This window comes from Bemisia tabaci, chromosome 5 (assembly GCF_918797505.1).
Source record: "Bemisia tabaci chromosome 5, PGI_BMITA_v3".
Classification (NCBI taxonomy): domain Eukaryota; kingdom Metazoa; phylum Arthropoda; class Insecta; order Hemiptera; family Aleyrodidae; genus Bemisia; species Bemisia tabaci.
The window spans coordinates 43,125,797-43,149,200 of NC_092797.1; the positions used below are offsets into that span (position 1 = coordinate 43,125,797).

General features: G+C 38.3%; 2 protein-coding genes across 5 annotated transcripts in view; one reads left to right on the forward strand and one right to left on the reverse strand.

The window, feature by feature from the left end:
• The window catches only part of LOC109031476 (long-chain fatty acid transport protein 1), a 76,225-nt gene extending 61,966 nt beyond the window's left edge, over positions 1–14,259 (reverse strand). The window contains exon 1 of the mRNA XM_019042999.2: positions 13,957–14,259. Within this exon, the coding sequence (XP_018898544.2) occupies positions 13,957–14,123 (167 nt within the window). The 5' untranslated portion in view covers positions 14,124–14,259. The remainder of the gene's footprint in view (positions 1–13,956) is intronic.
• Positions 1–23,404, forward strand: part of LOC109031437 (uncharacterized) — an 89,957-nt gene that overhangs the window by 64,083 nt on the left and 2,470 nt on the right. Inside the window, exons 4-9 of one of the 4 annotated variants that reach the window (XM_072300768.1) lie at positions 812–886; positions 17,526–20,328; positions 20,721–20,821; positions 21,284–21,468; positions 22,421–22,517; positions 22,826–22,983. In XM_072300768.1, coding sequence (XP_072156869.1) covers positions 17,767–20,328; positions 20,721–20,821; positions 21,284–21,468; positions 22,421–22,517; positions 22,826–22,983 — 3,103 coding nt within the window. In that variant the 5' untranslated portion in view covers positions 812–886; positions 17,526–17,766. Of the gene's footprint in view, positions 1–811; positions 887–14,389; positions 14,528–14,916; positions 15,246–17,525; positions 20,329–20,720; positions 20,822–21,283; positions 21,469–22,420; positions 22,518–22,825; positions 22,984–23,404 lie in introns of those variants that run through there. The other 3 variants (XM_019042954.2, XM_072300770.1, XM_072300769.1) reach the window with 3 other exon arrangements.

Consider the following 23,404-nt stretch of genomic DNA (forward strand, 5'->3'; position numbering starts at 1 on the left):
ATGAATGGCCCTTTAGCGGGTTCTTATACGCAAGACAAGCACAAACCGAATAACCCGAAGTGAATCACCTGATGGATGTCTTGGAAGTGCACCTAGGTCGTTGCAACTTGCAAGCCTTCCCACCCTCCATCCGTCCATACAGATAATTAAACGAGTTGTCGATCACTCTGAGAATGGATAAGAGGAAGAACCGGCAGACTCGCCTCATTAGCGTGCACGGTTAAACGGACTCGGAACTTTAATGTCGGTAAATGAATCGATTAATCAAACGTAACAATAAAACAAAGTGCACGTATCTCTCACGGCATGGGATGTGCATTTTATTTTTTAGCGAGTGGGACCAGTACCGTTATACGTTAAATAACGTCGTGGTTCTTGCATGTACTCGTAGTCTCGCGTCTTGCATGCACTGGAAAAAAAAAACACATTGGATCTAGAGTCCAGACTCTCGAAAACATCGACAAGAAAAAATACTCTTGATTCAATCGGATTTTTGCTTGAATCAAAACGAAATCCGCTTAAATTAAGAGGCTCGGTTCTTGATTTAAGCTAGATTCTGATTGAATCAAGAGTACTTTTTCTTGTCGATGTTTTTAAGAGTCTGCACTCTAGATCCAATGTGTTTTTTTTTCCCAGTGTATGGTTCGTATCTTGTATATAGTTCATTCACTTATCAAAGATTTTAAAGCGAAATTTTTATCTTTATTTTGAAAAATTTCGTAACATTTGTAGAAGAATAAGTCGTTTCAGATGACCAAACACCGGAAGATTATTGTTTGTTGTAATGTAGTGTATTGTTGTAATGTTTCAGAGGTCCGCTTGTCGCTTATGTTACTTCATTACGTCATTGGTACAAACTAACGCACCGAAAAATCCCCACATCATGGTAAGCGTGCATTTCACAACTAAATTTGTATTTACATGTGCAACACTTGAAAAAAAACATATTGGATCTAGAGTCCAGACTCTTAAAAACATCGACAAGAAAAAATACTTTTGATTCAATCAGATTGAAGCGTAAAGCAAGAGCCAAGCCTCTTAATTTGAGCAGATTTCCTTTTGATTTAAGCTTAAATCCGATTGTATCAAGAGTCCTTTTTCTTGTCAATGTTTTCAAGAGTCTGGAATCTAGATCCAATGTATTTTTTTTTTCCAGTGAAAGGAAAATCATTGTATTTGCAGGGGTGCTAAAATACCCAATCTCGTGATCCGTGTGTCGCGACAAACATGTGTGGCAAAGTCATAAACTCAAACAAGAAGTAATTAAAATAATATTGCTCTTTATTTTCAATACGCACAGGCAAATCGTTGAAGTATCAAAGAATCAAACACCGTATCGGGAGGATCGCTGGGCGTTTTGGAACTTTTTGCACGAATTTTGCTTGCAAAAAATGAAGAATGAACATTACATAAATCATACATATCACGTATCACACATACCACTCAGTTAGTGTTGCATTAATATCTTTTTCACCAGTTTGGATTACGTTTTTTTAAAACTGCAGATTATGTCTCGAATTTTTCCTCCGATACAGGCGAATCGTCTATTCTATTTATACTGTAAACTTGGAAATTTCAACCTCAAACCTCGTCAAAATGGTTAACGTATTGAGAAGAGAATTTTAGTCTTCATAACAAAATACCGCTTAATTGTTTTCACATGAGGTAATCAAACTAAAATAACCCTCATTTGCATTTTTGCTCACACACCGTTACACCGCGCCGTAATTGTTTTTGGCGTGACAATGACTGCTTGTTTCTCACCTGCACTTCAATTCGGGATGATCCAACCAAATTGTATCGTAATATCAAATTAAACAAATCCAGTCAATAAAGTACGTAATTATTTTTCGTCAATCTTATGTCTGAAAATGTTTTCCCCCTAAACTGGATGTTGCGACGTTTTCTCCTTTTAATTGTATAAGGCATCGTTGGTCATGAGAAGTGAAAGATTTATGTGGAATATACAATATATATTTATGTGGAATACACTTCTGTGGATTTTAATCAGGTCACCCTACCTGCAGGCCGATACCTCCGGCCCTCCCCACTGTTCATTATCTCCCTTTTTTTCCATAATGAATTATTTTCAATGTTGAATCACGATTTGTAATCTGCCTATAACTCTGGAAGACATTAAAATTATCTTTTCCTCTATGTTCTTGTAAGTTCGGTGATGAAAGAATTGTAAATCCGGATCATTACAATAATTCTCTCTAGGAAGTCAGTAAGTCGTGTGTCCATTATTTTATAATTATTTTCTATGGTGGATTTCTGGATTTTTTTTTAGATCTTTAAACCAAAAAAAAATGAAATAATGGCACAATCAGCAATAATTTGAAAGTTAACGACCAACAAATTGAATGCTGGAAAATAGTTTTCAGTTTTTCACTTTCTTTTTCAAATCATTTTGTATTAATGTTTCTCGGCTCAAACGATAACAGTCCCGCTAGTGCTTGCACAATCCTTGCAGATGAAGTTGAAAAGTCCCTAAATCTTTTTTGCCGACGTGTTGCTACCTTCGATTTCCCCGACATTGTGCGATTATACAAAGAGAAAGATATCCTCAGACATCTTTTTTCTTTTTCCGGCCATTGTTAGATGCATAATTATTTTGCCAAGGTGATCGTGCCGAAATCCAATGCAGCAAGGAACGAATTAGCCTTTGATCGGGTTTAATCTCCACGCGCAAAAGCAGAGAATTGTTGGAATTGAAATGTTCTGAATTCGAAATTTTGTCTCGAACTTCTTTCCAAACTGGATTTTCGAAACTGGTTTTACTTTAAGTGATAAATTCATATTCTAATCAAATCGTTACCGCTAGAATCCCCTCAAAGTACATTGAGCCTCATATTAAAAACTGGACAGCCTAGAACCTTAGTCTTTAGAGACAACTTACTAAGATCTGCTACTTTAAATCGTCTTTTAAAAGTCCCTGTCAACAATCAATCATGAGTGTTACGATAAGCGCTCATAAATATTGAAAAGAAAATCAATTTAGCTTTCAGAGGAATAAGAAATCAGAAGTTCTGGGCTAAGCTTTTTTCGAAGTATCAACGCCTCTATGACCCCTCTCCCAGTGGCGATTCTTGAAAGTTGGCAACACTGCGTTTTTCCTACCTTTAACAGTATGCAAAACAATCGATTCTGTGTAATGCAGCTTGTCTCGCCTAAAATCGATATTTTTAATGGGTTTAAATGGAGAAACAACAGTGCTGCCAACTTTGAAAATCACCACTGCCCTCTTCTTCTTCATGCAGATCCATTTCCCATTTGTTAGTCGTTTTTTCGGGAATTTTATTACTGGCTAAGGAAATTCCTTCTTCAGCTGCAGGGCCGGATTTAGGGGGTGACCACATGGGCCGCGGCCCATGGCGGCAAATTTTGCAATATTTTTAAATGTAGCTATATAGAAAAATCGGAACCAGAAAAAATATTACAAACGAGAAAAGGTGACAAAATCTCTCATTTCCTGAGAGTATATTTCAAATTTAGTCGTCTCTCTGTCATACAATAGACAGCACCTTTAATTAGTCGAGTTAAGACGAAGAGAGGAACCGAACACGGAATTTGGTCTGGAATGGTGCGACGCAGAGACTAATGATAACGAGGACTTAAGATGAAACGGAGAAACCCTCGGCGCGGCGCGGCGGTCGGAATGTAACACATATTAGCGCCTTCAAGACTGCATGAATACTTCACGCATTGCGTCAAAGACAGTGCGATCGCTGCGGTCAGCAGCGGCCGGCGTGAAACGCATAGCGCCTACAAGACTGCACAAATACTTCATGCATTGCGTCAAACTGCATACAAGACTGTAGGAATACTTCACGCATTGCGCCAAACACAGATCGCCCAGCGCGGCGCGGCGGCGGAAGTTAAAATTATTAAACCATATTTATGTTTGTTCTGTCATTATTTTTACGTTCATTTCATATAAATGGAAGGCCTTGTCCGCACAGAGATAGGTTTACGGAACATAACTTTCGCACTAAGTTCCGTGAACTTTTGCTGGTATATTGTTGACAGGGCTCTCGCAAAAAATGTGTCCAACACGAGTGAACGCGTCTTATGAACCCCTCCCCCTGTAGAGTCCCTTTATACTGAGAGTCAAGACAACACCCCTCTTGGAGTCACAAACGGGAATAAAGATTACACAAATTGAACGTTTTTCGTAATCTTTGATCATTCTTTGATCGGCTCATTCTTAAATTCCTTTCTCCGTTCCTTCTCTCATTCCGTTTGTTCCTTGTCGAACCCGAAATTCCTCGGTCCATTCCAGATTATAATCTTTGCAATTGGTGAAAATGTAATCTTTATTCCCGTTTATGACACTGTGGAGGCCTGAAATCCGGTTATCCAATCAAAAATGGATTCGCATTGTCTTGACTCTCAGTATAAAGGGACTCTATCCCCCTCCAGCACGTTCACTTGATAGTTCTTATTGATGTTTCAAAACGAATGAGAAGGGGCCGGCAAAATATAGGCGGCCCATGGGCGGCAACTAAGTAAATCCGACCCTGTTCAGCTGATAAAAAAATTACCATGTAAGATTTTTTTTTTTTTTTTTTGTAAGCGAATGGAAAACGTTGCTGATGAGCAACGCTATTCACCTGCCTTCAAGTTTCCACTTCCCCGATGAACTTTGAGACTGGAACTTTGAAGCGTTCCCGCTTTTTAATCAAAACAAAGCCCGTCAAAACACGAGCCGCTGAGTTGCGGCCGATATACCGGTCTAAAATTAATCGATTTTATGAACTGTGACCCAACTAATGGCCTTTGCTCCAGGAATAAATTAATTTTTTCACGTACTCTCTTCGTGGCAGTTGCGTCATTTTTCGTTTTTTTTTCGATTCAACTCTACTCACAACTTTGTTATAACCTCTAGAAAAGAATCCTTATCTTTGTATTGGATTTTCGGCCGTTCGCGAATACTTTCCACACCGATTGAGACACTGATATTGCATCAACATCATCCAGAGCGGTCACTTGAAGTCCCTTTTATTTTTCTGCGGTCATCTCTTTGACCTTCAGAGTAATTTTCCTCCAGTTTACAACACAGGACTCCGAGATAAAATATTTAACACAAGCTAAAGTCCGATTAGATTGACAAGTGCGAATGTTGATATGGGGATCAAAGCATAAAAGTACAAATAATGAAAAGGGTTCGCATTTTTCGTGCGTAGATTTTTTTTTTCGGAATCCACGTTATTTGACCAACACGCGAACCACGAAAATTTCGGCTATGTGGTTGGGAAGTACGAGAGATTTGAAAGCCTAATTTTAGATCTCACTTAATTGTTCCGTAATACAATTTGGTTCATGCTAACCTTAGAACTCCTCAAAATTAAAGAAAAACGAGAAGTAAATAACACATTTCTTTATTCAAATTGGAAGAGAAAGACGCAAAACGTCTTCTTGAACAAAATCACCCCTAAAATTTAAGCAAGTTCGGTTTTAAGCGCTCAGTCAACAGGGAGCGCTTTTATATTTCAAGCTGCCTCATTTTTTTTTTTTTTTTTTTTTTTTTTTTTTTTTTTTTTTTTTGTATGTAATGCGTTTAAATGGTGGACCAGCTCAACAACAAAATGGCAGGAAGGGACCCAACATATTTAGAATAGATTAATGTATGATACATTTCGACGGTGAAACTACCAAACCACGTATCTCGTTTGCGGTGTTTAAAAATCTACGCTCACATTTTATTTTTTTGAAGTAGACCAAATCAATATCATTCCTTGAAATTTTCACGGAATTTTCTCCGCACAAAGAGAAAAAATCACAGAAAGTTTCAAGACTGGATGTTAAGTAGTTTTTCATTTAAATAATAAAGTATGACAGGAAGTCTGCGACGTCGCAAACCGAGATACGTGGTTTGGTAGTTTCACCGTCGATTTATTCAATGCTTCTGATATCAAAGCGTGAAGGACGATAATAATTTTTCTATAATTAATTTTTTTAGCTGAGTGTACCTTCCTCAAAAGTGATAGTTGAAATTTCGGTGAGGTGAGTTCTTTCACTCAACGTTGCTCATCACCGTCGGGGTACTTAAAACGCGCCTACATAGAAAATAGCTGAGCGCTTCTCTAATACGAACGTATCAGGGCTTTCCCGCTTGTTTTTAAATCTGATTAGTCACTGTCGCTCTCGTAGATCTAATAATCCTAACCTATCTATATGTGTCAATAAAATTTCCAGTTTTTTTGTCAACCCAAAGTGGAGCCAAAAATTCTAAAATAACCAAAGCAAGCAGCAAAATGATCACCTCTTACAGTATCAAGGAATTTTGCGCGGTTTTTTCAAGAGTCAGTGTGTTCATTGTGATTGGCAGTAGGGATTCATATAAAAGTTGGCAAAGCTGTTTTTAATGTATTGTATCCATTTAAATGTATGTAAAACAATCGATTCTTGTGAGGCAGAATCGATTTTTCTGGCTTTAAATTGAGGAAAACCACTATTGCCAACTTTTAAAAATCGCCACTGGTGATGGACTATTAAATAATTTCCTATTTGTCGATATGCAATCCGTGGTCCGTCAACTTTATAGGCCCGCGCCGAATATTTAAAGAACCAGACGCCTGTTTTATTCCTGTTCAAGGCACCTGTGCTCAAGTCATAAAGTTGATTGCTGTCCATGACGGTGGCATGACTACACAATATTACGACTGTTTGCTCTAATCAGAAAAATTCCATTCAGAGTCGGAATCCGACTTGGAATACTCGGATTTTTCATGAACTTGATGAGTATTTGATTAGTCTTTCTTTTTTTCGATGTGTCTTTAATTATTGGTTCGAAAAGTACGTTTACCATTAAAGGAAGATGATCAAGACGAAGAAGTAATTGTTAAAGTTGGCATATAATCAGATAGTCAGCTGATTGAGGGATTCTATGAATAATTATGAAATGGGATTTCCAAAATCAATTTTTCGGAGGGTGAAAGTTAGTGCGGAAGGAGTGATAGAATGAAACCCAAATAACCCTCGAAAAGAAATCAAATGAGATAGAAAAAAGGAACTAGTAGAAGAAGAAGGTAATCAGTCTAGGAAAAAAAAATCGTTCAAAATAAACTTAAAAAATCGCTGGAAAGTCTGATACTATACTTTCGGCTTGGAAGAAGCAGAGGAGGGGGGGGAGGTGCGTGTTAGTCAATTTATCAGTCTGAAAAATAAAATTACTAATTGTAAATAACTTGTTCCGCCTTCCCCTAACGCCTGTTTATGGTTAACTGATTGGATGGGGGTGCGAAGATGAGGAGAAGCTGTAATAATTGTGTAAATGTCCATGTGTCCTGAGTAAATCTTCATATACTGGGTACTTTTTTCTCCAGTCCAAATTTTTGATCCACTACTTCGGAATCATCGCGAAGTGAAGCAGTAAAAGTGCATACATTTTGGTTTAATTTAATCTTGGTTTCGGCGATTTTTAAGCGGTCTATGGCCGTTATTCCAACTGATACAGATTTCTCTAGTTGATCGGATCTTCAGAAATCCAACACCGTGTATGTGTACAAAACAACGGGAGACCTTGCCCTTGATTTTTTGAGTATTTAACTGAGTTTTGAAAATGCGCGGTCAGGAAGTTTTCGAGTCGCAGCACCTTTGCGCGTAACTAACACACAAGGTTACGAATTCATAATGGATCGGTGCGTGTTGCCAACTCGTTCAAAAATTACGACAAATCTGAGCTTTCCATCGGCGAGGTCGGAATGATACAACCGTCGAGTCGACGTTAAACGCCTGTTGCATGCTACTCGTTCTCATTACCTTTCAAAGCCTTTAAAACTGATGCAAATTTATGCCAGGCATTTTCTCCTCGTTGTTGCCAGGTATCGGCAAAAATAAAGTTTTTCCCTATTGTTTTCACAAAAATTTGCATGACATTCGTCAACCTGGTTTTATCTCTCATCGACAAGCACCGTTACTCAATTGACTTGTGATAATTTTGAAGTAGGAGGTCGAGTCCGAAATCAAATTCGCTGGGCCAATTGCAGCTCTATACTGCTAAGGAAAATAAACGCCTTATTAGCTTTCAAATGTTGCCGAATTTCCTCCCATTTAGTATTTGTTTTAAAGGTATGAATTATGCATATTTTTTTTTGAAACTCTCTTATATATTGGATTAAAGTGTGCCTAAGACTATCGGGAAAATTCAAAGAAAAATCGATAATTTGCACCTAAAGTTAAGAATTTTTCGGAAGAGATTTGGCAACGTTCGATTGCTCTTACGGCGTTTTTCACTATCATGGTAGAATGCGAGTGCGAAAGTTTGTTTGTTTTCAAGCCGTTTGCTTGATAGCGTAGTGTCAAGATTTTTGTCGAAGGATAAATAATGCCGTTCTGAGCGCTGTTACACTTTCTCATCTCGCGCCTCCAAATTCTGTGTTCGCAGACTTATTTTGCGCAAGTTTTTTTGCTCGTTTCATCCGTTGAAAAATTACCTACGGCACACAATGCACTGAATTTTTTCTGCAAATTCCTCTAGGATTTTTCGTAGTTTGCCAGAAAATGAATGAATGGTGCATTTTGGAGAAATCCTCTATACGCCAAATGAAAGCTAAACATTTACGAGATATGGACGCTTGTCTTCATTCAAAGTTGTAGCTTTAAACTTTAAAAATGTGTTCGAGTTTTTCGAAAATTTTTCCTTGGCTCCTCGAATTATTCAGGCCATCAAGCTTTTTTGAAAGGAAATAATTTTTTTTCCGGAAAAATTTTTGGCACCTACAATTTTGGACGAATTTTGGTGAAAATGATCATTAAAATCTTAAAGTATTCCAGAATCTTCAGACATTTGTTTAAAAAAAATTGACTTATTCAAGTTGCCTTATAATTAGGCTAGTTCTTTTTTTCGAAAGAAAAATGAAATTTCTTTAATTTACCGAAATGATTTTTACTTCAATTATAGCTAATGGGTGGATGGTAGTTTAATGTTATTACAAATATAAGCGCAGAAAACTTTTTAAAGCCCCGGTAAATTACTCGCTTATTTGTTTTTTCCTACTGCTTTTTCTGCACGTTTGTCAAGGCAGCAATCGTGCTCTGCTGCATCCGCATTGAAGATTAATTCGCAGAGACAAAATAATCTAACTCCATCCCAACGTTGCAAAATTGATTCAAGCAATGCAATTGTATCTTAATATGACTGTGCAATTTCTGTTCAAAATTTTTCAGATTTTTTCGTGCAATCAAATGAAAAAGCCGTGAATTTTTTCGTCAGAAGCACCCGACAATTTTCAAGGAAAAATCAAAATTTAGAATGGAAATTTTGCAACGTTGACTTGTAGTTACGTTATTTCTGTCTGAGAAACGAGGAATTCAACTTAATCCGAGCTCTACTCGGCAAGACTACCAATGATTTTTTGCGTCACCGAAAAAGTATCAGAGGACAACAGTGATTTTTTTTCTACCCGGCTCGGCGGTTGGATTATTAGCAACCCTGCGATTGTGGACGGATTCTCAGACACAAGAATCTTCATGTCGATTCGGCCAAAATCTTGAATCGCGCGATTGAGGACTTTCGAATGTGACCAAGGTCTTCGTGGGTCCAGTTTTTCGATGATCGGCCCGGGCCGATTATTGAAGAAGAGAAAGTTTGGGGACCGAGGATGCAGGTAGGCATCCTAACTTTCCGAAACCTTCCTGCGCTGGTGCTTTTGATTGAGGTTATGAAAGCGCTCAACAAACCAACCCGCGGGTTCTATCCGAGCGCAAGTAATAAAAACGCAGTCGTCACCTCGTCTTAACGCCCAAAATTCACTCAATTCGGGTTAATGGTAAATGAATATTATTTTTTGCTCTTCTTTATTTTTTTTATTTTCTACGTCCTACCTCATCAATATTTAGTGTGCTGTAGCTGAGAAGATGGTTTTGAATTGGAGAGGAAGAGGGCTAGAGGCTCCGTGATTTTGATGTGGAAGAAAACTACTGGAATCGGACGAATTTTACCCGAATCTGACGAGCTGCAATTTCCTCTCACGTTTCACGTAGGTTACAGGAAACAGAGTTGCCGGCAGTCTTGAAAACCGGGAAAGTCAAGAAATTTGCGGTCATCAGAGGAAGTCAGGAAGTTCACACGAGGAGTCAGGGAATTTAATGCGTTTAGCAGAAAGGAACCAAGTCACATTCGCTGTTTCCAAATTTAACCGGACAATTTCATTTTTTTCAAGAGAACTTTTATGAAGATTTCTTTTAACATTTTAGGGAATCTGCTTCGTACTGTGCAGATAATTCACTGAACTTTGCACAAACATCTGCACAACCGTTTTTATCTGAAAATTTAATCGCCCAATTAAATTTGGCAATACTGATGTGGCTTGGTTCCTTTCTGCTTAATGCGGTCCAGTTGAGAGTAATTTAAAGGGGAAAATCAAAGTGGAATATTCGAATGCCATGGAATACGAAAATTTTGGAGGCAGGGATAAGCAAAAATATCCGGGGAATCTAAAGATAAAAAAATAATAGCAACCCTGGAAAACCAAATAACCTGACGCCTCAAAATTCACTGCGATAATCTCAAAGATCATAGAGAAATAATAACTGCCACAATTTTAAATAAAAATTGTAGTTAGTTTTCAGTTAGGAACATAAACCCCAAGAAAAATTATGCGACGTCTAGCGTGCTGTCCTAGTGTCCTGGTTTCATCCGTCTAATTAATCTCGACAATAATATAGCAGCTAGCTATTCAAGCGAGTGGTATCTCTACAGAAGCCTAAAACATTTTTCGATCACTTTTGGGGCTCTGGCAATTTCCCCCCCCCCCCCCCAAAAAAAAAAAAAAAATGCGCCGTGAGACGTGAAAGAACCACGTGAAAAATTATCTTATGAATCAGATATTCAAGGTCTAGTCTCGTGTTTTCGTGAATGCGTGAAAAGTACGCTTCCTATTTTCGCTGCATAAAACCGTATATTTTACACACGGAACAATGCGGTAATCGAAGAATTCCTGCAAGTCACTCATGAAAAGTTATACAAAATCAGTTACTGCCTGTACTCCACCGTATAAAGGAAAAACGTCGTAAGAACATTCGGATGTTGTCAAGTTTCTTTCAATTAAAACATTATTTTTGAGGAAAGTTACGAATGTTAATCCTTGAAATTTTTAGATGCTTCAGCGTACATTGTAAATAATACTCTAAAAATTTTGCAGAAAATTGTTCATTCGTTTCTCGAGCTAATTGTATATTTAATAGAAGGAAATTTGGCAACCTTCAAAGGCTTCTACGGTGCCTTTCCCAAGCATAGCAGCACAGAGAGCCGATTAATGCTTGGCATTACGCCGAGCGAGTACTTTGAAATGACGGATCACATGTTAGATTGTTTATCTATGACGTCACATTAAAATCCCACAAGCATGGACGTAATTTTAACAACTCCCCGCGAAACTCGAGGCATCAAACTGTCAATTTTCGCGCCTTTTTGTTCGCATGTTTGTTTCGGTTTTAATGGCATGTTAACAAGGACTCATGAAAGCATGAGCCCTCGCGTATATAGTCATAGTTTCGTCCGAAGGACTTAAGCAAGCTACATGGAGGGTTTCATGCCTCTGATAGTAAGATTAAGTATCGTTCATTTTAACTTGTTTGATCAGATGCGCATCACGCATCATCTCCGAAGTTATATTGCAACTACCTGATTTTTTTTTTTAAATGAGGCCGCAGATCAAAATGTTGTCCTCATGTGTTTGTACTCTGTAAAAATATACCGAATAATGACATAAACCAATCGTAATGACATTACACTGCAGACGTTATTCCCTTATCCTGTTTTCCTAACGTAAATTTTCCTCAGGTTTTCATCAGTTCTGTCAAAAATGTAAACATTTATTTTCAATTTTTATTTACCTCGTAAAATATTTTCATATATTCCTGGACGTATAGAAAATCGAATGAAAAATCTAGGGTCAGAAACTTACTTCGAAATATCTCAAGAAATCTCTTAAAAAATTTAGTGTAGTTTGTTTCGATTTCTCACAATCAGATAGCAGTGAAATATACGTAGAATTTGTTTCGATCGCTCAAATATAATGGAATTAACATCAAATGAGGACTTGATTTAAAATTTCATCGAAATTTCATCGAAAATTGATCTGTAATCAGGCGAAGTCGAGCGTCGCGAATTCTTATCAGTCACCAAGAAACAATCAGTGCGATAGAAAAATAAGGAAAATTTACGATCAGAATAGTTCGGATATCATTGAAATCGAGCCACAATCACTGGGCGATTCACAGCTTTCCTCGCTCAGCAGGTGAACGGATTTCAATGAGGTTTGTTCCGAAGTATCTATACAGAGAGAGTATTGTCATGTCTTCGCCGCTTTCTGATAGGTTCATCAGTCTAAGACTTTTCATTGGACCCTCAAAGACCAGTGTAAACAAACCCGATCCACGGGTATGTAATATTAATTATCGAAGGAGCAATGAATGATACTCGCAGAAAAAGTGTCATTCTCATCGAAAATACTTATCAAAAAGTTTGTTCAGAGCTTATTTATGAGTTGAAAATTAAAAAAAAAAAAAATCATTTAGTGTCCAAGATTCTGTCGCTCTCTTGTTTGTTTATCGAGTTCCAAAACTAGGGGTAGAAGGGATCCGATGAATGCCGAAAAAAGCAGCACAGTTTTTCTGTAGTAAAACGATTGGGACTACTCTTCTTACATTTCGACGGTGAAACTCCCAAACCACGTATCTCGTTTGCGGTGTTTAAAAATCTCCGCTCCTATTATTAATTTTTTTCTGGAAGCGAATCAACATCTTTCCGTGTAGTTTTCACAGAATTTTCTTCGCACAGAGCAGAAAAATCACAGATATTTTAGGGAATGTACGTTGAGTGGTTTTTCTTTCAAAGAATAAAGTATGACAGTAAGTCTGCAACGTTGCAAACCGAGATACGTGGTTTGGGAATTTCACCGTCGATTTGTAATTTAAAGCAGAAAGGTCGCAACTAAATTTATTGTCTTTTTGTGGAAACTGCATGGCGACACCATGGATTCCAATGTAGTATTCGCAATTTTTGAAATTTTGCATTTTGCGTCTAGTTCAAGTTATCACAACCGAATTTACTTGCACACAATATCAAGCCTCTTCTCAGCTTATGAAGGATGTGAACAACTCAATTTTTCCAAAAATGTTGGTTCCGATCGACCAGCTCTAAAATACCGATGTCGGTACCTAGCAGGTACTCTTAGCAACCGAGAAAAGCAGGGAAACTAGAGATAAAACCGCGAAAAGCTTAGGAACTTTTGGAACTTTACAGCAGCGACGGTTAAAAAAGTTCTGATTATTCGCGTGATTTGATCTCTAAACTCTGCCTTCACTTTTCTATCGCGAACCTAGTAAAAACCTCCTAGCACTTAACACCAACGACTGTTGAAACTTTCAAGTTCTGATCTTCCGCGTGATGTTATATTCTCAAGTTAGCATTTTCCTTTCTAACGCGAAGCTAGGAAAAACTTTTTGGCTCTTTACAGCAATGACTGTTGAAAATTTTAAGTTTTGATCGTTCGCGTGATTCTATGTCTAAATTCAGCCTTTTCTTCTCTATCGAGAGGCCTTTAAAAACTGAGGGCACACGCAGGGAAGCGAGACACTTTAAAATACTTCGAACCCTAATTTTTTTCAAAATAACCTGATTCTATGTCTAAATTCGGCCTTTTTTCCTCTATCGCGAGGCCTTTAAAAACTGAGGGCACACGCAGAGAAGCGAGACACTTCAAAATACTTCGAACCCTAATTTTTTCAAAATAACCTGATTCTATGTCTAAATTCGGCCTTTTCTCCTCTATCGCGAGGCCTTTAAAAACTGAGGGCACACGCAGGGAAGCGAGACACTTCAAAATACTTCAAACCCTATCAAATTTTTCAAGATAACCTGCATGATGGAGCATGGCTACGATAATTTCACCACGACACTCACAAGAAACCACGTGTGCATGTATTGTACGCGTGTGTGTGACGCACCTGAGATCTCTGGGCAGCGTTTTCCATATCCGAACGACCTGCTTCCGCTTGTAGATGAGCGACCAGCAGACGGCGAAGGCGATTATCTGGAACCACGTCCGCGAAAAGGCCAAACTGCAGACGACCAGGGCGACGCTGGCCGCTATGTACTGTTGCTTGGAGCCCATTTTAGTCCCGACGACCGACGCACCTGTTACCACTTCGTTCGCCACCGAACTACTGCCCGCCGTGTTTACTTCCCGCGACACCTCGAGCCGGATCGGCCGCGCTCGCGCTCCCTCGGTTCACGCAACTCGCGCGTTTCGCTCCCGCTCGCCGCTTCACGTTCAGTCGTCGCTCGCGCGTTTCAACGTCAACTGCTGCCGCCGCCGCGCGCGGCTCTCCTGTGTCCCGGACGGTGCGACGGTGCGGTGGTTTTCAAGGTCGCGCGCGCGTCTCCGCGCGTCAGGTTGTCGAACGATCGCCACGAGCGGCCCCGTTCGCGTCCGCACTCGCGCGAGTAAGACGCCTCGCGTCACGGCCGAACGTCGTCGGTGACTCGGAGCGCATTCCTCGTCGGGCAAGTCTCCCGGTAAGTCACCGCCAATGACGGGTCATCCCATAGAGTACATAGAGTCGTAATGTAAGTGTTAGAGCTGGCGCCACTTTTAAGCATTTTCCATGTCCCGAATTCCGAGACTCCTGTGTGACGCCGGGTCACTTTTTCGATACATAATCGATTGTTTGCGATACACGGGTACCCGGCCATCCGATGACAACAACAACAACAACAACAACAACAACAACAAAGGAGATAGGAATTACCACGTATTCCACACCACCATTTTGGATCGAAAATGTATCGAAAAAGCGACCCGAACTCGGCAAACACCGGGCTCGGAATTCGTCGAGCAGAACATGGCACCTAGCTCTCCATTTACATTACGACTCCATGCACTCTATGGGTCATCCTACTTTTCTGATCCGGAGGGATTCATATTCTGTTGGAAGTTGGTGAAGCTGGAACAGCGACTCGATAATTGAAATTGATAGTCAAAGCTATAGGCAAAGCAATAGACATAGAGGTAGACGAAGCAATAGACATATAGATAGTCAAAGCGATGGACGTATAGATAGCCAGAACGATGGGTGTAGGTATAGACAAGGCGATAGCCATAGAGATAGACAAAACGATAGACAAAGTGATAGACGTGAAGACGAAGCGATAGCCATAGCGATAGACGAACAAGACAAAGGGAAGATGGAGCGATCCTGACGGTGTAAGCGGGTGGTTGCAATGGACAACGAAGGTGAAGACTAACTAACGGCAACCTATGTGAGACCCCATAGTTAGTCTATTATTTTCCCTCTTAGTCTACAAAAACCACCCCTTACAACTCATATGATCGCCCCATTTCCCTTTTGTCTTCTCTGTCCATAGCTTTGTCTATCACTTTCCATAATTAAGCCGAAGAGAGGTGGACGATCAATTGAATGGAGGTGAAACTGTAACTGAAGTGGTTCGAGGGATGATTCTAGGGGTCTTTTTTAGTCGTATCCCATATCGGCAGAACGCAGTTTGCCTTCAATCAGAATTTTTGGCAAAAATGCATCCCAAGCGTTAAAATAGTTGCATCTTCAGAGGTAGGCTCACAGCTTCGCGCTCCCGCCGCGACAAGCCCAGCGTGTATGAAGGCTATTTCCATTTTAATCTTCCGTCACATTCTTACGGCGCAATGATACAACTATTTGAACTCTCCGGAATGCGTGAGGTATCACGCCGCATTTGAAGGCGTTTTCAAAACAGTCAAGTTCCGATACCCGGATTATCGTTTTGCGTAGTTCATATTCTTTTGTTATAGTCCGTGCCACTTGTTTGTTTTCAATTGTCCTATAAAAACTACTCATTTGCTGAATACACGTCTGCCTGGAGCGATTTTTAGCTATGCATTCACGACTGCAAAAATGTCAAAGGAAATCGAGAAGCCCAGCGTGCATGGAGGCTATTTCCACTTTAATCTTCCGTCACATTCTTACGGCGCAATGATACAACTGTTTGAACTCTCCGGAATGCGTGAGGTATCACGCCGCATTTGAAGGCGTTTTCAAATTAGCCAAGTTCCGATTCCCGGATTATTGTTTTGCATAGTTCATATTCTTTTGTTATATTCCGTACCACTTGTTTATTTTTAATCCTCGTATAAAAACCACCCATTTGCTAAATACAATTCTAGCTGGAGCGCACTTCAGCTATGCATTCACCACTGCAAAAATGTCAAAGGAAATCGAGAAGCCCAGCGTGCATGGAGGCTATTTCCACTTTAATCTTCCGTCACATTCTTACGGCGCAATGATACAACTATTTGAACTCTCCGGAATGCGTGAGGTATCACGCCGTATTTGAAGGCGTTTTCAAAGTAGCCAAGTTCCGATTCCCGGATTATCGTTTTGCATAGTTCATATTCTCTTGTTATATTCCGTACTACTTGTTTATTTTTAGTCCTCGTATAAAAACCACCCATTTGCTAAATACAATTCTAGCTGGAGCGCACTTCAGCTATGCATTCACCACTGCAAAAATGTCAAAGGAAATCGACAAGGCCAGCGTGTATGAAGGCTATTTCAATTGTAATCTCCTGTCGCATTTCTAAGGCGCAATGATACAACTATTTGAACTCTCCGGAATGCGTGAGGTATCACGCCGCATTTGAAGGCGTTTTCAAATTAGCCAATTTCCGATTCCCGGATTATCGTTTTGCATAGTTCATATTCTTCTGTTATATTCCGTACCACTTGTTTATTTTTAATCCTCGTATAAAAACCACCCATTTGCTAAATACAATTCTAGCTGGAGCGCACTTCAGCTATGCATTCACCACTGCAAAAGTGTCAAAGGAAATCGACAAGTCCCGCGATAAATGTCGCATGCTGGAGGACGTGGTTTTAACTGGACAGCTGAGCGCAGTTCGCCTTCAATCATAAGTCTAGGCAGAAATGCATTCCATGCGTTAAAATAGTTGTATCCTCAGAGATTGACCTATATCCTTCGCGCTCCCGCAATAAACGCCGCGCGTTACAGAGCGTGGCTTTACGATTTAAATGAGCTGCAGAACACAGTTCGCCTTCAGTCAAGAGTCTAGGCAAAAATGCATCCCAAGCGTTAAAATAGTTGTATCCTCAAAGACATGCCGACACGTTTCGCGCTTCCGCGATGAACGCCGCGCGCTACAGAACGTGATTTTAAAAGAGCAGTACCTATGAACGCAGTTCGCCTTCAATCAAGAGTCTAAGCAAAAATGCATCCTGATTGTTAAAATAGGTAGTTGCATCCTCAGAGATTGATCTATTCTTCACGTCTCGTACTCTGACGTCATACCCCGCATGTTGCGGTGCCTGGTTTTAAATGTGGATCAGTATACGATTTGCCTTTAATTCCCAAGTCTAGGCAAAAATAGAGCCCAATCGTGTTTTTCTCCCTTACGAGACTCTAATTTTGATTCTGCATAAATCATTATAGCTTCCATTCCCGAATAGAATTAGTTAATTGTTAGTGTCAAATTCTTAATTTCAAACATTGCTTTTTGTTGCAGGTTTGTCAGAAGCTGCATGTCTAATGAAGGAACCTGAAAATCGTGAAAAGAATCTTCCCTGATGATGTGACCTACAAGTTCACTAATTGCTTTGAGACCTCTTGAGATAAGAGCCACTGAACCTAACTGACTTCAATAAATTGGTAGTAGCAACTTCAATTCATTAGTTGGGAAGTTCTCCCAAGTTGTCAGTGATGGAGAGTTGTTTGCTGGTCATCTGTAAATTTACACTCCAGAAACCATGAAAAAAACGACTATTGAAGAAGATGAGCAGGGTGTCTCATCACCTGTCCTATCAACAACAATCTTATCACCCGTCTTATCAACCACAATCTTATCACCTGTCCTATCAACCACCATCCTATCGCCCGTTCTATCGACGGACAAAAATCTCTCAAAAGTCTCGGCTGTAACAAAAAAATTTGACTTTAAACCCAACAAGTCACCCCCAAATCTGTCTGTATTAGATAGGAAAAATGCAGAAAAATCAAAAGATGAAGTTAATTTTTCATCCAACTTATCAAATATGAGTTTATGTGCAAAAAGTAGCAATATAAAGAGACCAAAATCTAGCTCAGTCGAAAAGTTGCCAACAAGTTCGGTCAGCAAGAGGAAAATTCAAGATGTTGAGACGCCACCTAAAAATCAATCGAAAACCAAAAAACTGTACCAAGCTTCTAGTGAATTTAAAGAACCTTGTTTAAACATAAATAGGAACAAATCGAAAGCCAAGAAAATTCGCCTCTTCGCTCATGAGCCTTTTGACGATTATGAAAATATATCAGAAAATCCATCAATATCCAGAGGCACGAAGCCTGTGGAATTAGAATCTGATAAACCAAAAGTTTTTGAAGACAGTGATTCTACAGAATTTGGTTCACCAGAGCTAACATCAAGAAAAATTATTTGTTCCAATTCAGTTTCACCAGAAATAAAAACCAAGAAAGCCCTCCTTAAACACCAACAAAAAATAAGGCACTCCGGAAGCTCCAAAAATAGCTTTTGTACTCCAAATTTATCAAAAAGTCGCATCAACAAAGAGGATATAATCACAGAAAAATCACAGTCAAATAATGTAGAGCAATTAAATCCCTCTAGCTTTCAACGGACCATCTTTTCCACCAATACAGATTTAACGCTAAAAAATGTCCAAGCAATTAGTAATGTGAGACAAGATGAAATTCCCTCTGACTGTGAAGTGAAATCCATCCCGCTAAACAATCCTGGAAAACTGGAAAGTGGCTCTCCTGGAAGTAAATCTAAAAATGTTGCCTGTAAAAAAAAATCTCTGTTGGATTCACCGACCTCTCCTATTTTGGAGATTAAATCCTCAGGCGCTAAGAAGAAAAAGAAAAGGTTCAAACCTTCTATTGGAGAAGATGCTAATTCGTTTCTTAGTGTTGAGTCTCACCATGAGAAAGAAATCCATACCAATGAAGCAGATGTAACTTATTTCAATGAAGAATGTACCTCACCCCTTGTCTCATCAAACAGAGTTCAAAAACCAAATAGGTCAGAAGTGAAGATGCACTCATCAGTTTTATCACCAGCAAAACGTCATGAAAAAATAACAAACGATACCTCTACTCCACATGGATGTTCATCTAATCAGTTTTCACCTTTCAATTACCACACGATACTGCACTCCGATTATTCGCCTGCTATCACGTCATCGACCGGAGCCAATATTAAGAATATTTGTAAGAGATTAAGTTTTCACTCATCCACTTCGGAAAAGCGAAGAAGTAAAGGAGCAAAACCTTCTCTCAGATTGGATCTCAAAAAGAAAAATAATCTAGATGATCAGTTTAGTAGACTCAGTAAATTTTGTAAAGTCAACACTAGTTTAAGCACGAAGAGTCCATCAAATTTAACAATCCGGAAATCAAAACTCAAGAGATTTGATGCAAATAAAGAGGATGAATTAACGTCAACATCAAATTTGAGTAGTTCTGTAAACTTCTACAATTTCGATAAATCACCATCGCCAGTTTTAGAGTCTTCAATGAATTCAGTATCAAGACTTAACAGTGTAAAAGACAACAGCGAAGCTCCTGAAAAGTCTGACTTTTCATCGAAAGCTCAAGTTGATGAATCGCATTTATCAGAAAGTGAACGAATTGATGATGATCCACTTTCCCCCTGCTTCAAAACACCTAAAAAAGTGGTCAATCGTGTTACCTCTTCAAATATAAGCTCAGATCTCAGTGGAAATAAATTGAAGCCCACTACTAAATTTAAGTTCAGCTTTAATGACAATGCAAAAAGTGTAGATGATAAAAGAATATGTATCACCTCTTCACATATGAGCTCCAATCTTAGTGGAACTAAATTAAAGCCCTCTATTAAATTTAAGTTTAGCTTTAATGACAATGCGAAAAGTAAAAACGATAAAAGATTATGCTGTAATTCAAATGAACCTGCGTCCCCCATTTTAGAGTTTCGCAAATTTAAAATTTTGAAATCATATCATGTAACTGAAAGTAACTGTGATATCAATGCAGACGGAAGCTCTCAAATTTCTCAAGCTCAAGATTTGATTAACGTAACCGACGTCGACATTGAAGAAAATATGACCGATGATCAAAAAATATTAAATGAGACGATTTTTGAAGAAAGACCTAGCAAGGAGAATCTGCAAATCAATGCTGATATCGTTGAAGATGATGTGACCAGTTCGCAAGCAGAGAACATTGTTGCTAGGACTCAAGGCTCAATGACCATTGAGGTATCTGAATCCTCCGGGACACAACAGTCTCAAATTTCAGATGGGAATCTTCCTTGCGATAAAGCCCAAAATGAGGTAATTTATTGTTTTATCTTCTTTCGTCTTTGGTATTAGAGACAAAATTGCAATGAGTTAAACAATTTGTTGCCACTGAAAGTGTGGCAGATGAAGAAAATAAACGAGAGAAATTTTGCAAGGAAAAAGCATGATGTTTTGTAGTCAAGTTGAGATTAAATGGGAGTTTAATAATTTTTAGGCCTTGTCTAAGCTTATTTCATGGTGTATCTGCTTAATTGACTACATTTTGGTTTCATGCAAATCTAGGTGACTGAATTCCCTCAATAGTTTATTAATGATAGCCTTTTTTAAACATCCTCCTGTGTCCATTTTATTTGGTTGTCACATCTTATTGGCTTGTAAAAGCCTTGAAAGCCTTTTTAATTTGATAAATATTTCATTATTTTCAGGAATCAGCAGGACATCAGCCAAGCAATACTCGAATAAATTTACCTCCACCCAATGATGAAGTTTTTGAGTCTGCAAAAAAGAAAAAACGGCGGTATAAGAAGTAAGCAAAATAAATCATTTCTTTTACTATTTATTTATTTATTTATTAATCAATATTGTTCGAGTAGTAAACATATTTGTTTTAATGAGTACGAATATGACATGTTCAAAAGTTTTCAGCTGTACAAAGTGGTAAAAGAGTCTTTACGCCTAATTGGCCATGAACCTTATCTAAGTTGAGGCAATTTATGATAAAATAAGTAAACTTGAAGTCCACTCTATAAATCTCCTAACCGTACTATTTAAAAATGTGAATCATGCAAAAAAAAGAATATAAACTTGGAGGTTTAGTGGAAGGAAGGGTGGAAGGGCTTTAATGCATAACACCAATCTTTCAGTGATCACCTGAATTATAACATGAAGATTCAACAGTTGATAATTTCAGTACGCATGTACCCGATCTCATTTTTCTCCTGTTGACTAGATTTCTTTTAACAATATTAAATTGCTTCTTTTGCTTCAGTGGAACCCTTTCTGCAAGACTGAATCGGTTATTGAAACGAAGCAGGTCAGAAATGAGAATGTGGGCTCATGAAATGCAAAATGAGGCTTCTGGTCTTGTGGCCATTAACTTTATTGTTGATGTTGTTTCATATGAAATGAATAAATGGCTTCTGAAATGTAGAGTAATTTCTGACTCTGGAGAAGGTAGGTGTATAAGACATAATTTTAGACACCTTTTTAGTGTGTATTTTGTGGTAGCCATGAGTTTCTTTCTTCTTCCAATAAGATATACTATTCATTCCAGTATTACCTCCTGAATATTGACTCACTTTTAAGTATTTAAGATAATAGCAAGTTTAAGTAAAGAGTGAGCAGGTTACCTCCTCTTGTGACATATTGTTGAAAATGAAATGAAAAAAACGACTTCGGCCTAGTCTGATAGCAAAAGAAAATTTTACTATATTGTATTTTATCAATTTTTTCTCCTAAGATAAGTTATCCAGTAAAGCTGCTCAATACCTACCACGAAACTTCAAATTTTTATCTATCAACTAGCACCATCCTGGTTTCTTTGCATCTTTAAAATACAATTAACGAGTGTTCGGGACATATAATAGGATGTGAAAACTACAAATTGTAAGTGCTGTAAGTTGCACTTTTTAAAATTATTTTGTATTTTCAGCACCTTTAATGCCTTGAATTTGTTAAAAGCAAAATTTTACCCTCGCATGCCGCTATTTTTAAATGATAGTACACAGAAACTTAAATGCACACTCAAGGGTTATTTTTCCCTCACTATTCTGTCATCGATTAAATTTTCAATGTTGCCTTTTGATACGAAGTCAATCTAAGGTGACTCCTTGCCCATTGTGGGTACCATTTTTTCTCGGACAATTGTTAATGCAAATTACAATTTTCAAATGACTGATAGATACCTAGTAAAAACTAACTCTGCTCTCTGCAACTTATGCATTTTTTAGGGTAAAGGGTATAACATTTGGACCCTAAATTGTAACTGTGGCTGCAATAGCTCAGGAGGTAACTAGATTTCTAAATGTTCGCTGCACATTAAACTCAAACGGTTTACTGAAATTTCTACTTGAAAGAAATATCCACCTTTGTCACACTAAAATAACCTGAATTGATTGTTTTCTAGGTAGTAGCAGCAATCCATATTTTGTAATTTTACATCCTAGTCCAATAAATAATGCATTGGTGACTCCGGGCACAGTCTTGAAAGTTTTTCCTAAATGGTAAGTTAGTATGTACCTGAGTTTTATTTTTACTCCTACTTCTGATTTTTTATACTTACCGTCACAAAGATGGTTGCAAGTCTAATGATCATCTTCGGTTTTTCTGTTAGATGTATAGCTATCATATATTTATCCATTTATCGATCATTTTTAAAATTTCTCCAACCTAAATGAAAAATGTTCATGTAGTAAAATGAAAGACGAAATGTTTTGCCTCATAATTTTTGGTAATTGACTGTTTCTTGAAAGCATTGAGTTGTATGTAATACTTTTCAGTAATTGTATTTCTCTGATGATGTGTATTGCAGGCAAACTTTAGACCTCCTTTCACCGAAAATGACAGTCGTTTACAATATCTCTCGAGTGAAGCTTATTCCAAATCCATCACCATCGAGTTTGTATAGACCAGAATGTAAATCAAAACAAATCATTCAAGTAGTAGATCCTCTTTGCAGCTGCTCTCGAGGTTAGTATCTTCGTTTTTGAACTCAATCAATACCTAAATCTTCTCTGACCTACCAATGTTTCTGTATCCTGTCTCTTGTGTTTCCTCCTGGTCAAAGTCCAGTATGTCTTGTCATTAGAGAAAGTCAAGACAGAAGATCAGAGCTTCCTAATAAAAACTCAAAAAATGAAAAAAAAGAAAGAAAAAATAACCCCAGAAACCAGGAAGCTTTGAAACGTACATATGTTTCAGAGCCCCATCAGTGGTCAGTTACGTTTTAAAGTGATAAATGCAAATTTTTTCACCAAAATAAATTGCCCTCCTTTTTTCATTGAAAAATTTTTATTGAAAAAAAAAAAAAAATTACATCTCCACCTTATTAGGTTTGGAAATGCCTTTAAAAAGTTTGGCTATTATGTCTTCAAACTAAATATCTTGCTGT